We start from the raw sequence: 17,775 nt of genomic DNA, 5'->3' as shown, positions 1-17,775 counted from the left end.
CCCATAGCAAAGGAACATAAATACTAGAACAGTTGAAGCACTGCAGCTCCTTCTCTGCTCTCTTGAAGACCAATTACACATCCTGTCTTGTAAACTGTAACTTTTGTAAGCAGTAACTTGTGTGCCAAAACTCACTGGATCCCTCTCTTCACTGATTTTGAGTATCTGTCCCCTTACGCATAAAACATCTGTATCTTAAGCATACAGTTCCTTTGAGTGTGCTGTAATACTGTCAGTGGCTATAAAAGTGATACTTGAACTCTGTTCCATCATGACAGATTTGCACTGCACTCAATCTAACCATGCAACATAAGCAGTTACAGCAACAGATCAGGACCACTTTCCTTTTGCTGCCAATCACCAATTAGGGGCAGGCTTATGTTAATATTTTATTCTAAACACTTCAGATTTCTCTTAGAAATATCAGAGAGGTATGTATCATTTATCACAGAGAAACAGGATGAAATTTTTTTATTCCACTGAGGAATGATTACAAAAAACCAGTACACAGATTCTGCCAGTAACAAACATTCAGTAAACATTTTATTTAAATACAGATGATCAAAACATTCAGATACAGGATGCTCACTTGTGCCTGGGCATTTCTGACTGTCAAGCTAGGGACTATATTACAACACACTGATTAGAATCAATGTTTTGGGACAGTTTAGCAAATGGAAAACTCAAATTTTAAAAAGTAATAGCCATTCAAAACTTATGAAAAGACCAATTCAGACCAGTTTTTGAAAGCTTTCCTGCCCCCTATCATTCAAAATATTTTTTTAAATATAAAGTTTCATAAAGTCCCCCAGGAAAATCAAATGCTTTTTGTTGAGACCTTCATCTGTTTTATGGTCATGCTTGCTTTTCTGTCCCTTTCTCTAAGGCCTCAAGTCTTCTCTCTCAACTCCCAAGTCTGTAAGACACATAATTCTTCCTATTTCTGTAAGTCTTTTTCAATAGTCACCTATAGAAGACTTAAACACATCTCCAAACACTGTATCTTTCCTAAATAGTTGCTTCTAAAGTAATCTTTGGCTGTTATCTCTGCTACACTTAAAGGCCTCCACTGAAGTCAGTAATACCCAGAAACCTCATCTTGTCAATGCTGCTATACAATTCTGCCTTACAGAACCATCAAGAGTTATGTATCAAGTAGACAGAACACCAAGCTTCAGGTTAAAGTACCTTCTTGTGATCCATTATTCCACAGCTCAAACGAAACAAAAGTTTGCAATCGACAAGATAACTCAGTATAAAGAGCTGTGTTTGTGAACTATTTTCTCTGCTGCAGAAAGCTAACTCATTTCATAAGCATTACAGAAAGGGCCATCTTCTTTCTAGCCCCATAGCTGCAAGTAAAAGAAAAAGCAGCAATAAAAAAAAAATCCCCCAAACCAAAACCAACCAACCAACCACAAAAAGCAGAACAAACTCCATGTTTAGAAGTTGAAGTTTTTTTAACAAGGAAGGACACTTTAAAGCTTTAGTAGATTTGCCATTTCATTCCTTCCACTTTTCCCTTTTCACATGAAGGCACACATGTACATATACACAGATTCCACTCTGGAGTCAGTTTACACTGAAATTAAAACATTTGGTAACCACTGCTGAATGAAATACTCATCTGAAACCCAAGCATCAAAACAGCTGGCAAAAAGCAGTATACGTAGGCTTAGTTTAAGTTTGAAGTTCTAAACTTCAGTTATCCCCATCTGGATCTGTCCTTTTAGCTTTAAACAGTAGGAAGTACTTAGGACTCTAAAACATTATGAAATACAGTTTGTAAATTGAGGTTTTGATGTTTATTAGGCAAAAGAATCATTTTCAGCAGCCGATCCTTGATTTTTATGATCTACAGTGTGGGCAATGGATCAAATGTGGACATTCTATCAAAGTGTTACAAAATTTTGGGAATGATACAGAATAAGCTGCTGGACTAATAAAAGTATTTTTAAATTTCCTTTGTTTTAAATCTTTTATTTGTCTAGTAGCTCCATTATGGGAAAACTCACCTGCCAGCAAATAAATCATTTTAAAAGTTCACCTTAGTTGCACCAAGGTTTAGAATCATCACCATTCACTCCATAAATATTGAAGGCCAAGACTAATGACCTTTCATACTACACAGGCACTGTTTCCTGGGATTAAGTGACATTGTATGTCCCAACAAACACATAAACAGAAGAGCCGAAGGAAGATAGTGGTTTTCATGACAGCTTTAGCAAGAATTCATAGGTTGCATTGATTATGCCCCAGGACAGGAGAGAACGATGGTAATTCAGATGGGCTCCTCGGAAAAGGTGGATGAGTTTTCTATCTCGTTCCAGCCAGATCTTCACAAAAACTTTTGAGAAGGACTGAAATTCACCACCAATCTGAGCTTGCATGCGAGTTTTTACAACATTCACTGGGAAAAACAAGAATCCAAGCATGGCACCCAACAGCCCTCCGCAGATAAAGTCATTGACCAAATGAGTGCTGTAAGAAGTTGCTTCAGGCAGACACTGTTTAATAGGTCCCCGTAGGCCAAAGAAAAGTACATTACTGGGTCCATTTCGGAGCAGAATAGGCACCAGTCCCCGATAATACTCTCTCACCCCATAGACTTTCAGTACCTTGAAAGCCTGGTAAGTGTTTGTAAATTTATCGTGGTGTTTGTAGTCCTGAAGCAAAGTCTGAACTCGCTCAAAAGGTGTAAGAACAGCTTCTGTGGTCCCTGCAAGCACTGCTGCCATGCTGCAAGTGACTAGTTCAGGAGCATTCGTGTGGCTATGGAGCAGGGATGAGACATCTTCATACAAGCCAAACATTAAAGCCAGTGTTGTTGTTTTCTGCATTAAGGGAGGAAGGATACCACGATAGAGATTTCGAATCCCGTCCTTCTGCAGCTGATGTACTGCATCCTTTGTTTTCAAACCATACAACTGCTGTCGAAAGAGGACCTTCTGGATGGGAAAAGTGATTGCTATATTTGTGAAGGCTGCACAGCAGCCACAAAGATAATGTTTTCCAGAGGTAGCCATTACATCAGTGCTTAGATACTCCTTTGCCTTCTTTGGGGCAGAACCTTCTGAATCCATCATACTGTTTTTCTTGCTACAGTTCATCTCAATTCTCCTTACCTACATCAAAAAATGAAAAGAAAGAACAGGAGCAGAGCTGTAGGTGACCCTGCAGCTTTTTTTTTCCACACTAGCTGATCATTCCAACAGCACCTGGTATCTTACACCTGATGAAAGCTCATAAAATATGAAGGAGAAAAGTGACAAATACCAGATATGACAGATGTTGTACTGTTTTCTACTCAAGTCTCACAGACCGGAAAAAGTGGCAGTTTTTCCTTTCTACACATTTTCAAATTGAAATAGAAGGAAACTGGGAAGAAAACTGAGATAGGAACTTCACAAGTGCTACATCACAGCTAACAAGAGGAAGCTTATACACTGGACTTCCCCATTCACTGTGCCAAATAATTCAGTGAAAGGCCTACTGTCACGCAAATGAAATATACATCACCAGGATGGTGGTGATGGGAACAAAAGAGAGCCTAAGAATAAATAAACAAATAAATAAAATACATGCTGTAGTATTACAAATTCTGGTTTTCCACTCTGCCTTTCTCTGTGGCAGAAAACATCAGGTAATTTAAGTAACAATTTGTTAGTTGTGGTTTAATCCAGCCAGCAACTAAATATCACATGCTCATTCTCCCCCCTCCGAGAATCAGGGAAGTAAAAGTGAGCTAAAAAGTTTAATAATTAAAAAGATTTTAGAAGTATCTTTTAAGGGGCACCTCTCCACCCCCCCCACCCCCCCAAAAAAAAAAAAATCGAAAAACCCAACAGAGAGAGAGAGGAGCCAGCCTCTGAGCACCATCCCAGCTCCAACCTCCCTCCCCCAGATTTATTGCTGAGCATGACATTGGTATGGAACACCCCTTTGGTCAATGAGGGTCAGCTGTTTTACTTTGTATCCACTCCAAAGTCTTGTACACCCCGAGACTGCTTGCTGGCAAGGCAGCATGAGGAACAAAAGAGCTCTTGACTCTGTGCAATCACTGCACAGCAACAGATAAAACATCCTGGTGCCACCAACATTATTTTCATCACAAATCCACAATACAACCCTGTATCAGCTACTGTGAAGAAAATTAACTCTATTCCAAATCTAATACACAACCGTAATCACAGCTTTAAACAACAAGAAAAATTCTAAGTTTTGAAAATTTCTGAGCATTCCAGTTAATTAATTTGCAGCCTTATCCACAGAGAAAGATTGCTTCCTGAACCCACACTTTGTTTTCATGTTCTGTCAAGAAGTTTAGGACCTTGAGCTTGGCTCAATCTGAGGTTCTGAAGGACACAAAACCAGAGACAGTTCTATCAAATAAAGCAGAGAAGCACTAAAATAATCATTACCAGGCAACACCTGTTCATCACTTAAAATGGGATTACTTGTTCAACAATTATAAAAATCTGTTTTTGCAGCTGATTCGAATACTAACTTTCACTACAGAACAATTTGAGCTAAGTTGGTAACAATCAAGTGAGGCAGGTGCTGGCTTGCAAACTTCACATACCACCTGCCAGCAACCGGCATGACAGTCCCATGATTTCAAAATGGTATTTGAAGCTAATACTTGTAACTGCCATGAGGACCTGATTCTCAAGGTGCAGCCACTACAGGCCTGTTATGTGAAGGATGTGTTGCAGAAGCTATCCAGAAACAAGCTGGATTGCTCAAAGCAACCTGACAGATTATTCTGACCAAGTACACAATTTCTTCCTAAAACAAAACACATATTTACCTTGACTGGAATCTCCCCTACGCTTACACGCTATTTAATCCTTTAAGGTCTAGCAAGTGAAAATGCCACTTTAATATTTTACAAAGATGAAGTGTTTCTGTCAATATAAGAAGGAACATAAGAGACAAGGATTTGTATTATATGGCTTATACATCACTATATATGCGGTGGTTTACAGTATTATTCAGATTACTGTAATTCTACTTGTATATACTAAAAAGCCACATTTGAAAATATGCTAGCCTTAGACAGGGGATAGTGGGTCATGTTAACTAACAGTGTGGAACAGTCTCATCACAGACAATAACAACACGATTCAGAAGGTCTTTGACAACTAGTCTTTTATATGGGTGACAGCTGACTGAGGCAAAAACCAACAAACAACAAAGACAAAACAAAACTAAGAGAGAGAGAGAGACTTAGTTTCAGAAGCTACATGCTCCTTTTGGTGTAAGTACTGGATGTGTGCAGTATGGAGTTGTTTAGGACTGCAGGATCCTAAACTTTTGAGTTGGGAACTTGCAAGAGCCAAGCACAGCAAGTCCTCCCAGAAGTGTTTATGACAGAACCCTTGTTTTCAGGCACACTTTGTATGGCCTGTACCATCTACAAGTATATCAGCACAGCAGCCATTTTATTACAATTTAACATTAAAAAACACTTCTCAAATAAAAAGAAAGTTGTGAATTAACAAAATTGCCTATATAGGTGAACACCTGAAGCTGCTGCAACATCCCATTTATACATAGAAGTTCCCCTCAATGCAGCACCCAAATTCAGAGTACTCAGAGCAAGGGGGCACATGCAATTCTTTTTGACATCAGGTTCCTTAATCCAAGGTCTGTACATCATATGGTACATATAATTAGTCTCAACCCATTTACCTGCTTAAATTGCCATGGCCTTCAAAATGATGGCAGGTGACCCACTAGGTCTGAAAAAAACAAGGAAAAATAAAGAAAAAGGAATTTGGTATCTGGTATTGCATTATGTCTTTGTATTTCCAATTCCTGCAGGAGACTGCAGTGTTTCCTGTCATCCTGACTGCCATGGAACGAATATGCTGCCTAGGAACTCCTCCTGGCCAAGTCACTGTTTAAGATTACCCCAAACACTTGCTCGATCAGTAAACCAAAGTAGCTCTGCAAACTCACACGCCATCGTGAGAAATGTTCACCCTAAAATACTAACCAAACCCTGAAGGTATGCAGTCAGCACAGAAGGCTGATGGATTCGTCCACTAGTTTCTCCAGCCGATCACCTACTGCGATGTCAAACCCCAGATTACTACCTCCGGCTCAGCGGCCCGCCAACAGCACCGAGCCCCTCCCCGGCCACGCTTCCAAACTCACTGCATTACTGGCGTGGGAGTTACGCGGAGCCACTGTGCCAGGCCAAAACTCGCCGGGCTGACGCCGCTGAAGAGCCCTCAATGCTCTCGACGACGCTGGCAGGGCCGTCCGGCCTCGGCGCCGGTGTGCCGGGGACGTCTGGTTGCGATCGCAGCCGCTCCGGGACACGGCGCCAGGGGACCTAAAAGCAAGAAGCCAAGCACAAGTCAGTACCGCAGCAGCGGAGCAAGTGGGGAGGCCACGAGAGAAAACGCCCGGCCTTCCGTTTGAGTGGCCAGCAGCTCGGCGCTCTCCCGGGCTGGGGGCTGAGGCGTGGCCCCGTTCCCTAAGGCTCTGGGCCCCGAGAGGGAGCTCAAGGTCAGGCCCGCGGCGTGGCGGAGTGGGGGGCGGCGGCTGCAGCCCGCTCCCAACGGAACCACGCTCTCTCGCCCGCCCCCGACACAACGCGCTTGCGCGACCCCCGTGCCGCGCCGAAACGATCCGTTTCGGAGCGCCGGTGGCGGGGCACACCTGAGGACGTACCTGCGGCCGTTGCCATGGCGGCAGCAGAGGGGCGGGAGGGGACCGGAGTCTTTGCCGGCGGGCTGAGCCCCCAGCCACCGCCTCTCGTGCGCGCGCTTGTAACGCAGCCGCACTGCCCGATGCAAGGGATGACGAGGACAGAGGGCGACGAGAAGAGGGCGGGGAAACGTAGCGCCGTCTCCGCTCCACGTGACCTGATGCTCCCCGTCAATAAGGTGACGGTACGTTCCGCGCAAGTGCGGGTTCCATCGTGCGGGGAGCCGGGCTCGTGGGGCACGGGAGCGGATGCGATGCGATGCGATGCGATGCGATGCGATGCGATGCGATGCGATGCGATGCGATGCGATGCGATGCGATGCGATGCGATGCGATGCGATGCGATGCGATGCGATGCGATGCGATGCGATGCGATGCGATGCGATGCGATGCGATGCGATGCGATGCGATGCGTGATGCGTGATGATGTGTGATGTGGTATGTGTGATGTGATGTGATATGTGGTGAGATGTGATATGTGGTGATATGTGGTGATATGTGGTGATATGTGGTGATATGTGGTGATATGTGGTGATATGTGGTGATATGTGGTGATATGTGGTGATATGTGGTGATATGTGGTGATATGTGGTGATATGTGGTGATATGTGGTGATATGTGATATGTGGTGATATGTGATATGTGGTGATATGTGATATGTGGTGATATGTGATATGTGGTGATATGTGATATGTGGTGATATGTGATGTGATGTGAGATATGTGATACGTGATGATATGTGATGTGATGTGAGATATGTGATACGGGATGATATGTGACGTGATGTGATATGTGACGTGATGTGATATGTGACGTGATGTGATATGTGACGTGATGTGATATGTGACGTGATGTGATATGTGACGTGATGTGATATGTGACGTGATGTGATATGTGACGTGATGTGATATGTGACGTGATGTGATATGTGACGTGATGTGATATGTGACGTGATGTGATATGTGACGTGATGTGATATGTGACGTGATGTGATATGTGACGTGATGTGATATGTGACGTGATGTGATATGTGACGTGATGATGGGTGGGGTGGGGTGGGGTGGGGCGGAGGTAAGCGCTGGACAGCCGAGCGCTCTCGGGCAGCCCCGTGCGACACATCGGTAGGGCGGGAGGGGCTCTGCTGCCGCGGACGGGGCATTCCCCCTTTGCGGGTGCCGCGAAGATTTCGGGGAGAGAACGGGGGAAAGCCGCGGAGGGGGGCGCTGCAGAACTTGTATCCTGATGTCTTCTTTCCCCAGCTTCGCAGCCCCCAGTGCTGCTCTGGGTTTGTGTAGGTCTCTCCGGCCCTGTTTGTGTGTCCTGGAGAAGCTGTTTCAGGATCGGGTACTGCATCCTGGAGGGGCGGTCCTCAGGAGACCGCAGGCGCTCGTCGGGAGAACGCCTGCTAGTTAGCCACGCAGGTCCTGCATGCCGCGTTGTTCCCTCCTAGCAGCAAAACCTGGCCGAACACTCAGCAGCTCTGTGTCGTGCAGCGTGTGCTCCCAGCCGTGCTTTTCATTCACCAGAGGTGCATGTGTCCTCTTGCCCACCCTGCCTCGCTCCTGGGGTCTTACGCCATGTCACTGCGTGGGAGCTGGCAGACAACTCTCCCACGGAGGTGACAGGAGGGGCTGGGACAGGGGAAGCTGCAGTGGGAGATCCATTGTTAGGGGAGGATGGATGTGCTTGTTTACGTGCATCTTTGAACCTTAAACAACAAACTTTTAAACACCCTGAAAGAGCAGAGACCTCAGAACAGGTTGTTTGGGCATTGCTGACCCATGAATGGGGCTAGCAGGAAAGGGAGGAAGGGAGGGAGGGACAGGGGTGATGGTGGATGGAGCACACCATAGGATGAGTGCTGAGCGCCCCTTGGTCAGATCCCATGTCTACCTGAGGTGTGCCAGCCTGCTACCTTGGGCCTGCTCCTGTACAGTTCTGTCCCTGGAGAGGTATGTTCAGTGGGGACTTGCATGTCACTGTCAACATGGGGTCCCTGCCCTGAGCTCTCTGGACACACCACTGACTCTGTGTCTTGTCCTTTGCAAGTGCTGGTGGAGGTTGGTAGCCTGCCAGTGTAGCTGTGGCAGCTCATCTTAGCCTACCTGTGCCTCCCTGACCTGGGCTGCTGCAGCTTGGTCTGCACGGCCTGGTATGAGTTCATCCTGAGCCTGGACAAAACAGGAGATGGCTCTGCCTGGGGCTGCCTTGAGCACAGATACCCCAACTGGCCTAACCAGCCTGTGGAGCCACAGTCCTGGAGAGAGGCCTTCAAACAGCACTACCTGTCCTCCACAGCCTGGACCAAAAACATGCAGGATGTGCAGTCCTCCAGCTGCGTCTCTCTCTTTCAGAGGAGGAAGGGCTGGTGCCAGCTCTGTGTTAGCATAGGGGCTGAGTTCAGCAGGCTCCAGGCAGCCCTTGGCACTGCCAGCCCCACCTTGTGCTGCTACCTGGTGCACATGAGCAGAGCAAGGTGCTGCTGAAGGTGCCTGTGGAGGCTGTGGGGCAGGCCAAACTGGGGGATGTGGCACTGCTGGCAAGCATTGACTGTCCCACTGTTCACTTCCACAATGTGGTCTTCATGCTGTCCCGCTTCTCCTAGGTGCTCTACAAGGTGAGGCTTGGCAAGGCAGAGTCGTGGGGATGGCGAGGTCACCAAAGAATTCCCTAGGATTCCAGAGGATTCCGGAGGCCACCTGAATTCCCTGGGTGTTCAGAGGGCACACCCAGGAGTTCTTGGACTCCTTAACACATAGGGGCTCGGAGGCTTTATCCTTCAAATGTCTCCACTTGATTACAGATTGCCACAAATGCCACAAAAATGTCTTTGTGTAATAAAGCAAATATAAATATCTATCAGGCTATTACCGATTACTAGCAGCGATTAGTGATACAGTACTAATCGATAGTATGGCAGCAATCAGTAATAGCAACAATCTTACAGCAACAACCAATAACAGTAGCAAACAAGTGGGTAAATATTATTACAGGTTACTGCAAACTTACCACTAATACAATAACAGATATGCTTATGATAGGTTACTTATGTAGATAATATAATACACTTATCAGGAGAATTAGATTTCAGAAGGGATCAAACCAGCTGTGAATTAGGAGAGGTCATTGTTGTGGTGTAAACTAGAGGATTTATTAGTGGTTGAATGATGATCAAATTATAATTAGTCAGTGATTGCATAATAATTAAATGGTAGTAAAATTATGATTAAGCAATAATCAAATGGTAATGAAACTGATTTGACAATGATTTGACACTGATTTAAATGATTTAAACAATAATTTAGATGGTGGTCGAGCACTACTGCTTACTATACTTTTAAATACACAACAGCTGGATATATAAATGTAATCAATATAGAACATACTTTTAGGGAGGCCTACTGTAAAACATTGCTTACCTCGTTATGATACCTCATATCATATTACCTCTTATCAGATGCCATATTAAGGAGTCTTTCAGGCCGAGGGAGTAATCTTGAGAGGCATGCCTCCTTGAGGGAGGTCACCGCAGTGCAACCCTAGAGGAGGACTCAAAGTGATGGACTTGTCAACCCCCACTCTTTGTGTAGGTGCACAGCTATAGCAGTTTTTGTTTTGTTAGCTTTAACCGTTTTCTCAGCTCAGGCTGGCACTGTTAGCTCCTGATAAGACCTGATCTAGCTAGTCCCTGAGGAGGTCTGGCCTGGCACTGTTTGCGCTGCAGGTTTGACTTTAGTCATGGCTGTTTGTGCTACCTGGACCAAAGCGCTGTTCACTCGATCAGAGTGGGTGTGTCTGTTACTCCATTTAGAAGGGAGCCCAGCCATCCCAGGGGCAGGAGAGCAAACTGAATCAACCCCAGAAGGGGGGCCAAAGGAAAAGTATATGCAGGATGGGACATTCTCAGAGAGAGGCTTAATTTTGGATAAAAAGGTCTGTTTTAAGGGGCTGTAGCACACCACCACTTCAAACAACCAGTAAATGCTGTTGATTTAAATTTTTCACCTGCAGCAGCTAATAATGATGGGTTTTGTTCTTTCAGAGTGATTTTATTTTTATGGCCTGTTTCCACTTTTCCAGATGATAGGTTGCCATTGCAGTCCCTTGTATGTTTCACCTGTTGGTGGTATCTCAGGATGTCTTTAGTACCCAGCTGCACTTCAGAGATGCATCTGTGCTTCTCAGGGATGTTTCTGGCTCCCAGGCTGGTGGGCATTTTCCTTTGTTCTGTGATATTCCCCTTCTCACCAGCCACCTTTCCAACTGTCCATGTGGCGAGGTGTGAGCAACCTAAGAAGCTGGGTGTACAAGAAGTACCCCGGGAGCTGGCAGTCCTTACAGTGTGCACCACATCAGCCCCTCTGCCCCAAAAGCTTGATGCTGTTGATGTGCACTCTGCCTCAGCCTGGGCTGGGAGCCCTCAGCTGGGATATCCAGGGTCTTCTGTATACCTAAGGCAGAACACAGTATTGTGGGCTTAGCCCTCTTGCCGTAGTCTACCCTGATAAGGCTTTGGTCCCCATGGACAGTTGCTGACTGGTCTAGAGTGGGATATGCCCATCATGAATGCTGCACCCATGGGCTGTGCCTCCAAAAAAAAAAGACTTTCCTTGTGATAAGTTAGCCCATCATTAGCTATAATGTACACTTTCATTTCCTTTTCACAATTTTATGATATCACATATAATATCATAGAATCACAGAATAGTTAGGGTTGGAAAGGACCTTAAGATCATCTAGTTCCAACCCCTCTGCAATGGGCTGGGACGCCTCACACTAAACCATGTCATCCAAAGCTCTGTCCAGCCTGGGGTTTAACACCACCAGGGATGGAGCATTCACAATTTCCTTGGGCAACCCATTCCAGTGCCTCACCACCCTTACAGTAAAGAACTTCCTCCTTATAGCCAATCTAAACTTTCCCTGCATAAGTTTTAACCCATTACCCCTTGTCCTATCACTACAGTCTTTAATGAAGAGTCCCTCCAAGCACCCTGTAGGCCCCTTTCAGATACTGGAAGGCTGCTATGAGGTCTCCATGCAGCCTTCTCTTCTCCAGGCTGAACAGCCCCAACTTTCTCAGCCTGTCTTCATATGGGAGGTGCTCCAGTCCCCTGATAATCCTTGTGGCCCTCCTGACTTGTTCCAACAGTCCCATGTCCTTTTTATGTTGAGGACACCAGAACTGCGCACAATACTCCAAGTGAGGTCTCATGAGAGCAGAGGGGCAGGACCACCTCCTTCAACCTGCTGGTCATTCTATCATATGTAAATCAGTTTGAAAGTCCTCAGGAGAAAGATAACGCACTGGCACATGGTGGGAAAACTGAGTTGCAAATCTGCTGAAATAGTCCCTGTTTGTCCGTGGCCACATGCTGGGTTGCTAATGCAGACATGTGGTGTCTTGCTCAGTAATATCTCCTGCATTTGGCTGGTCAGTGTGGCTGCATTTCGCCTTTCAGACTGTTGCTCTGGTCTCCATGTGCAGCTGCAGTTGGTGAAATGAAGGCATTTCCCCACAAAGCCATCAATGAAAAATCATAAAAAGCAAACTTACAGCAATCTTACTGGCAGTCATAAGAACCCTGCAAGTTGCAATTTCAGAAAGGTTTTCACAAGCAGCCTCTCAGAAGCTTATTTGATTGTATCTCTGTTTATTAGCGCTTTTTAATTAGAAAATGGAAAGCTATGATTAAGTCTGGAGCAGGCTAGTGGTCTGAAGGGATTTCTGTGTTACTGTCTTGGGGTACAAATAAGTGCATTTCAAAACCTTTCTGCAGTATGACCACTTCTGAGGTTGCTCAAGGCTGAAAGCAGATGTTAGGACTGTATGTTGGCTGCAGACTCTGGATATCTGTAAAATTGCCCCAGCTCACTTGTCACAAGCTATTTTCAGTCTGCTTTTAATGTGGTGCACCAATCAAGGAAGAGAAAATAATGATTTAAGAGATTCTTGTCAAATTAGGAGCACTGTGAAATTCCAAGCACACTACTCAGCTTTTCTCACCTGGCTCCTCTGTACCTTGTTGCATTACAGTTCGCCTTTTCAGTAGATAAGCAGAGATACTTGGCCATGCACAATCATCCTGGTGGTATGCCAGCACCCAGAAATTGCTATATGTATTGCTTAACAAAGTAGAAAAGTCATGGTAGGGATGGCTCACAGTTCTGCAAGCACCAGCAAGTCAGATGGTTAACCACAGTGAGGGAACAAGGAATTGATTGTGTCTCTGCCACCGCAGTGTCACAACATAATGCCTGTGCAACAGTATGGCACAAAATTTTACATTCTTTGCTTTGCACTTGATACATTGTGGGTGCAGCATCCTTCACCAATTATGCTAATGGCTCAGGGGAGAATTGTAGCTCTCCAGGTCACCCATGTAATGTTTGATGTCGTCTTAACTTCTGATTCACCCAGTAAACCCATGAGTCCATTAACAATGCCCAATGGCCAATATGCATCTCTGAAGTTGCAAACTACTGTGTAGAGAGTGTTGCTAAGGTTTAATGATCTTGGCACATCAGGCCCTGTCCGCTCCTTCTTGTGGCTGCTGGGCCTCCCTGAGCAACTGTTTAACCACATTAAAGTGGCTTAAACCACTTAAACATTGAAGTGATAAACCACGACAACTGCAAAGCTGTGTCTTGCCTGTGAAGTTAAGGAAATGTTGCCAGCACAGAAGAAAGTCAGTAGATATCACTTGTTGCAAGATACTTGCTAACTCGGCTTGCAGCACTGCATCTATGTCTGTGTGAACTTGTTTTTGTGACACCTGACTGCATATTGTGAGCATGAGCTTGTTTGCTGTGGAAAGACTTGATGTCCAGGACCACTTTTTCTTGCTTTGTGCAATGAACTCACTTTGTGCTTACTCTCCAGACAAGCTCAGGCTATGTCCAGTTAGACAGTTGCAACTTTGAAAATGGGCAGCTGCAGATCCATGCACCAGGGACGTGCCAGGTGAAGTTCTGCACTTTCAGCCAGTTCAGCATCTACCTCCACAGCATGGCCCTCTGCATCCTGGAGAGCTGCGAGTTCACCAGCAGTGGGACTGCCTCTGTAACTGTGAAGGGCTGCCCAAGCTCTGACTGTAACTGGGCCTGCAGCACCTGGCCATGCTGGCCAATCCCATGCAGCGTCCATACGGGAGCCCAACCCAGCTGGCTGCCCTTTGGCCAAGCAGGATGGCTGTGAGGGAATCACTGCTGGGGCCAGTGAGAACACTAGAGATTGTTGTAGGGTAAGGACAAAGCAGCTTCCTCTCTGCTGTTGGTGCTCAAGCCCTGCTTGGCTCAGCCCAGGAAGGCACTGAATTCAGAGATGGCTTGCAGGCAGCAAAGGAGGAGGAATCCCCAGCCCTCAACTCAAACTCTAGTGACAGTGACTTAAACAGCAACAATGCAGAGGATGCTCAGGCTGCCTACAAACTGCCCTATCAAGCTCACAGTCTGAGTGACACAATTGCTAATGTTACGGACAGCAGGTTTCAAAGCAACAGACTGCACACTCTTCAGAGGGACCTTAAACTCAAGTCTCTGCAGCAGGAGCTGCAGCAGGACAAGGAGGCCCAGTCTTTGGCCAACTCTCTGCAAGGCTGCATCATCTGACAGTGCCTTTTCAGGGATGGGAAGGGAGGACTATTCATTTATTCACAAGGGCAAGCAAAACTGGAAGGAAACATCTTCAGGGATCTTACCTACGCAGTGTGCTACATACAGAACAGAAAGGTGCTGTGAAGACTGCTGTGAGCCCTCTTCCCTCTCCCTCCTGCTCCACTGTCTCCTTTTCTATGCATTGCCTGTGTTAACCAGCCCAAATGAAAGGCAGGTCACTTGCAGCCACCTGCTTTCTTCATGTAATTGCAATTGGAGATGTTAACTTGGTGGCATGCTGGGGTCATGTAGTCAGGCCTGCTCTACCTGTAAATTAAACTCTCACCCTATAAAAGTGCTGCAAATCACATACCACAAATGCAGGGACTGCAGGACTGTGGTGTCAGCCTCTGGTCTTGACAGTTGCCGTGGCCAGATGTGGCTGCTTCAGGAGACCCTCAGGGGAGGGATTTTGGCTCAGGACATGTGCTGGAGGCTGAACTGAGGTTTTCTCTCAGCACAGTGCTTGCCCAAAGTTCACCTCTGTGCCTGTGTTCCTCTTCAGACAGGAACAAGGACTGGGGTGATAAAAATCCCCCAGTGTGAGGGAAGCTGTGGAAGATCATCTCCAGCCCAGAGCAAGACCATCCCCACTGCTTGGTCAGGGCAGCTCAGGATCTGGGCCCACTTTTCAGTTTATTGCTTTTAAAGACTGCAAAGAAAAGTTTTGTGCAAGGGAAGGTGGGGGGATGTTTTTCCAGCTGACTCTGGGAAAGGGTGCTGCTGTGATTTCTGCTAGCTCCTCATCTGCAGTCCCCACCCAAGATCACTGTTCCTGTGCAGAAACACCTTGTTTCTTGCCAGTGGAAGACCCCTCCTTTATTTCCAAGGAATACCTGTATCAAAGGTGCCATCCTGAAGGCTGACCCATGGACATAGTAGTAGCAGGAGGGAGTGGAGGCTGAATTTAGCTCTTCAGCAGCTCTGAGATGCTATGGGGCTGTTTTCATAGGAGTTAGGCTGGCAACAAATGCAGATCCAGCATTTTGGCCTCTCTTCCGTTGTTCTCTTTCGTTTGCTTTCAGTTTGCTCAGCAGCCTGGTTTTAACTGGTGGCAAATGGGAGGGAGATGCGGCCAGCCCAGCTGCTGCTCTCAGTGAGAATTTGCTCAGCTAGGAATTAGACCAGAGGCTGTTGTTGAGAGATGGGTATCAGAGCACCAGCCAGTGGGAGGCAGTGGAATGCATGGATGTGAGATGGGAGCAGGGTGATACACGAAGTGGGAGTGTGGTGGAGCTGGCAAGGGCTCGATGTCCTTGCACAGCCAGGACCCTCCAGTGCGGGGCAATCCTGGGCCAGGGTTTGGTGTGTGGGACCCAGCTCGGGCAGGTGCCTGCATTTCTTGCCTCTTGTAGGTGCCTCCCCAGGCAGCCAAACGTGTGTTCCTGGAGGATTGCCTCTAGGATGGTTTCACAGCTTCTCTTCCTTCACACCCTTGCAGCTGCTGGTGGAAGTGTGGATGTCCAGTATGAGCACATTGTGTGTTCTTCCTGCCTGGCCCTTCTTTCTAGAGGTCGGCACACGTCACACCAGGCCCTGCAGCCCACAAGCAGTTTTCTGTACCCTGGGCACTGCTGGTAGTCTGCACTACTCTGGCAGGGTGGTAGGGGCTTTCCTCAGCTGCCAGGCCTTGCCTGAACAGGCAGCCACAGCCACTGCCCCAAGCAGGCAGCAGTGAGAGGAGGGACAGCCATGCTGGGGCAACCAAGGACAGCGAGGACACAGCTGTCTGGCCAGAGAAGATGGATGGTCCCTGCACTGCCTGCACTTACCCTTGCAGCAGAACAGCAGATTGAAGTGCAGCACCAAGCCCTACACCCCCAGCTAGTGATAGTGATTGTGCATTGCTTGTGATTGCATGTCACATGCACTGCTTTCCCACCCTGGTTCACTGCTGCAGAAGCTCCTCCACTCACTTCACAGCCTGGTTGGAGTGGAGCCATCTCTGGTGAGCATTCCTGAGAGGATGCCAAGGCAGTCTGTGGCAGGCACTGTGCTCAGTTGGTAGTTTTATTTCATGATCAGCCTGGTTGCTCTTCTCCTCTGCATCTCAACAGCAAGCCAGAGATTCAGGATCACACTGGGGAGGAGGAGCTGGTGGTGGGGTTGCGGCCCTTGGGCTTTGTTCCTTCTGACAGGAGGCAGGTGGAAGCCCAGGGGATGGCATGTGACACCTTACTCATGTGCAGCGGGGCCCACATGTGCTCTGCAGGCTATCATTTCCAATGCAGCACTACCTCTGCTCCTGCTACTGTGTCTAATGTTTCCCACCATCAACCATGGTCGCATCTGCACCGCACATCTGGTTTTGGGACTTCTCTCAGAGCAGCAGTCCCATGGCTGATAAAGCCTCTCACCTCATCCCTAGTGTGAGGAGGATGGTTGAAGGAGGCTAAAACCCAGACTCTTCTGTGACATCAACCGAGGTGGGCTTCAACTGCTACATGCTGCTTCTCCTGTACTTTTCTACGGGGCAAAGGAGCCTGCAGCTTGGAGCCCCTCTGCTCCTCAGCACCTGGGGTAGGGAGGCTGCAGCAGCTTGCAGTGGGTAGCCTGCCTCCCTGTGTGATGCTCTTTGTGGTGCTGGAAGAGCTGAACATTAGGATGGTTTGCATATCCAAGACCAAGACTAGATCCTGCTGAACCTAGGTTCCATCAGGAATTTAGAAAGGAAGATGGTCTACTCTGAATCTCGTAATTCAACAGGAGGGTTTCCCTTACCCTTTGTGACTTTGGTCCCTGTATCAACCATCCCTAGCTCAATTTTACCTCGACTTTCCTTTGTATGGGTCATCCATGTAATACGTAAGAGTGAACCTTGCCACTGAATTCTGTTAGGTTGTGCCTTTATAGATCACATTAAAACTGCTCTTGCTAAAACCTTTGAAGAACGTTCTTTAACACTAAGCTACTCATTTTGCGAAAGCACCTGGCTGTGGGTGGCCCTGGTTGCACAGTGGGACAGGATAAAGTGACCACAAGAGCTCCCTTCCAGTATCAGCAATTCTGTGATAGAAACATTCCTATCTGCAGCCTAGAAACATTCCTATCTGCAGCCTACAATTCCCATGGGATTAATTCTCCTTTACTCAGAAAACTGGATGTTTCTGTCACTCCTGTGAGTGACAGAGCTGCGAGTAGTGAGTCATTAAGGTGTGCACTGAATTACTCTTAAATCCCAGAATTATGTACTAAACTCAAATTACAATCTGGAGCAAAAACACCTCAAAGAGAAGACTGCTCTTGACAGCCCATGTTACTGTTTCACATAAGCTTTTTCTCTTGGAGGTAATCCTCAGCTTTTCAGAAGCCCCAGATTCCTACAGCCTTGCTTAGTATACACTTGGAATGAGCCTTGCAGCCCAGGACTAGACTGAATACACAGAGAAATTAACCCAG

At 46.8% G+C, this 17,775-nt stretch overlaps 2 protein-coding genes across 7 annotated transcripts; one reads left to right on the top strand and one right to left on the bottom strand.

Moving 5' to 3' along the window:
• Positions 1–530: 530 nt before the first annotated feature.
• On the bottom strand, positions 531–6,720 carry SLC25A51 (solute carrier family 25 member 51). 6 transcript variants are annotated; one of them, XR_009741868.1, is made up of 3 exons: positions 6,002–6,638; positions 2,116–3,125; positions 531–1,352 (listed from the first exon to the last, which is right to left on the bottom strand). XR_009741868.1 is itself a non-coding variant. In XM_061445360.1 (3 exons), the coding sequence occupies exon 3, from the start codon at positions 3,108–3,110 to the stop codon at positions 2,211–2,213; it is 900 nt and encodes a 299-aa protein (XP_061301344.1). In that variant the 5' UTR covers positions 3,111–3,125; positions 6,002–6,343; positions 6,685–6,720; the 3' UTR covers positions 531–2,210. The 6 variants fall into 6 exon arrangements, 5 of the variants coding, with proteins under 5 accessions (XP_061301344.1, XP_061301348.1, XP_061301345.1 ...); XM_061445360.1 differs by adding an exon at positions 6,685–6,720 and having other exon boundaries at positions 531–3,125; positions 6,002–6,343; XM_061445364.1 differs by adding an exon at positions 6,685–6,714 and having other exon boundaries at positions 531–3,125; positions 6,163–6,343.
• A 1,715-nt stretch (positions 6,721–8,435) lies between these two features.
• Positions 8,436–14,792, top strand: FBXO10 (F-box protein 10). Its single transcript, XM_061445303.1, is given in 4 exon segments — positions 8,436–9,153; positions 9,156–9,337; positions 13,604–13,829; positions 13,970–14,792. Coding segments are annotated over 4 exon segments (1,359 nt in total). The 5' UTR covers positions 8,436–8,693; the 3' UTR covers positions 14,461–14,792.
• The last annotated feature ends 2,983 nt before the right edge of the window (positions 14,793–17,775 follow it).

This window comes from Pezoporus flaviventris, unplaced genomic scaffold, assembly GCF_033815535.1.
Source record: "Pezoporus flaviventris isolate CSIRO_AGI_PZ_B2104156 unplaced genomic scaffold, CSIRO_AGI_Pfla_v1 ptg000004l, whole genome shotgun sequence".
Classification (NCBI taxonomy): Eukaryota; Metazoa; Chordata; class Aves; order Psittaciformes; family Psittacidae; genus Pezoporus; species Pezoporus flaviventris.
Note: the sequence above shows the minus strand (reverse complement) of the source record. Positions and strands in the feature narration are given on the sequence as shown.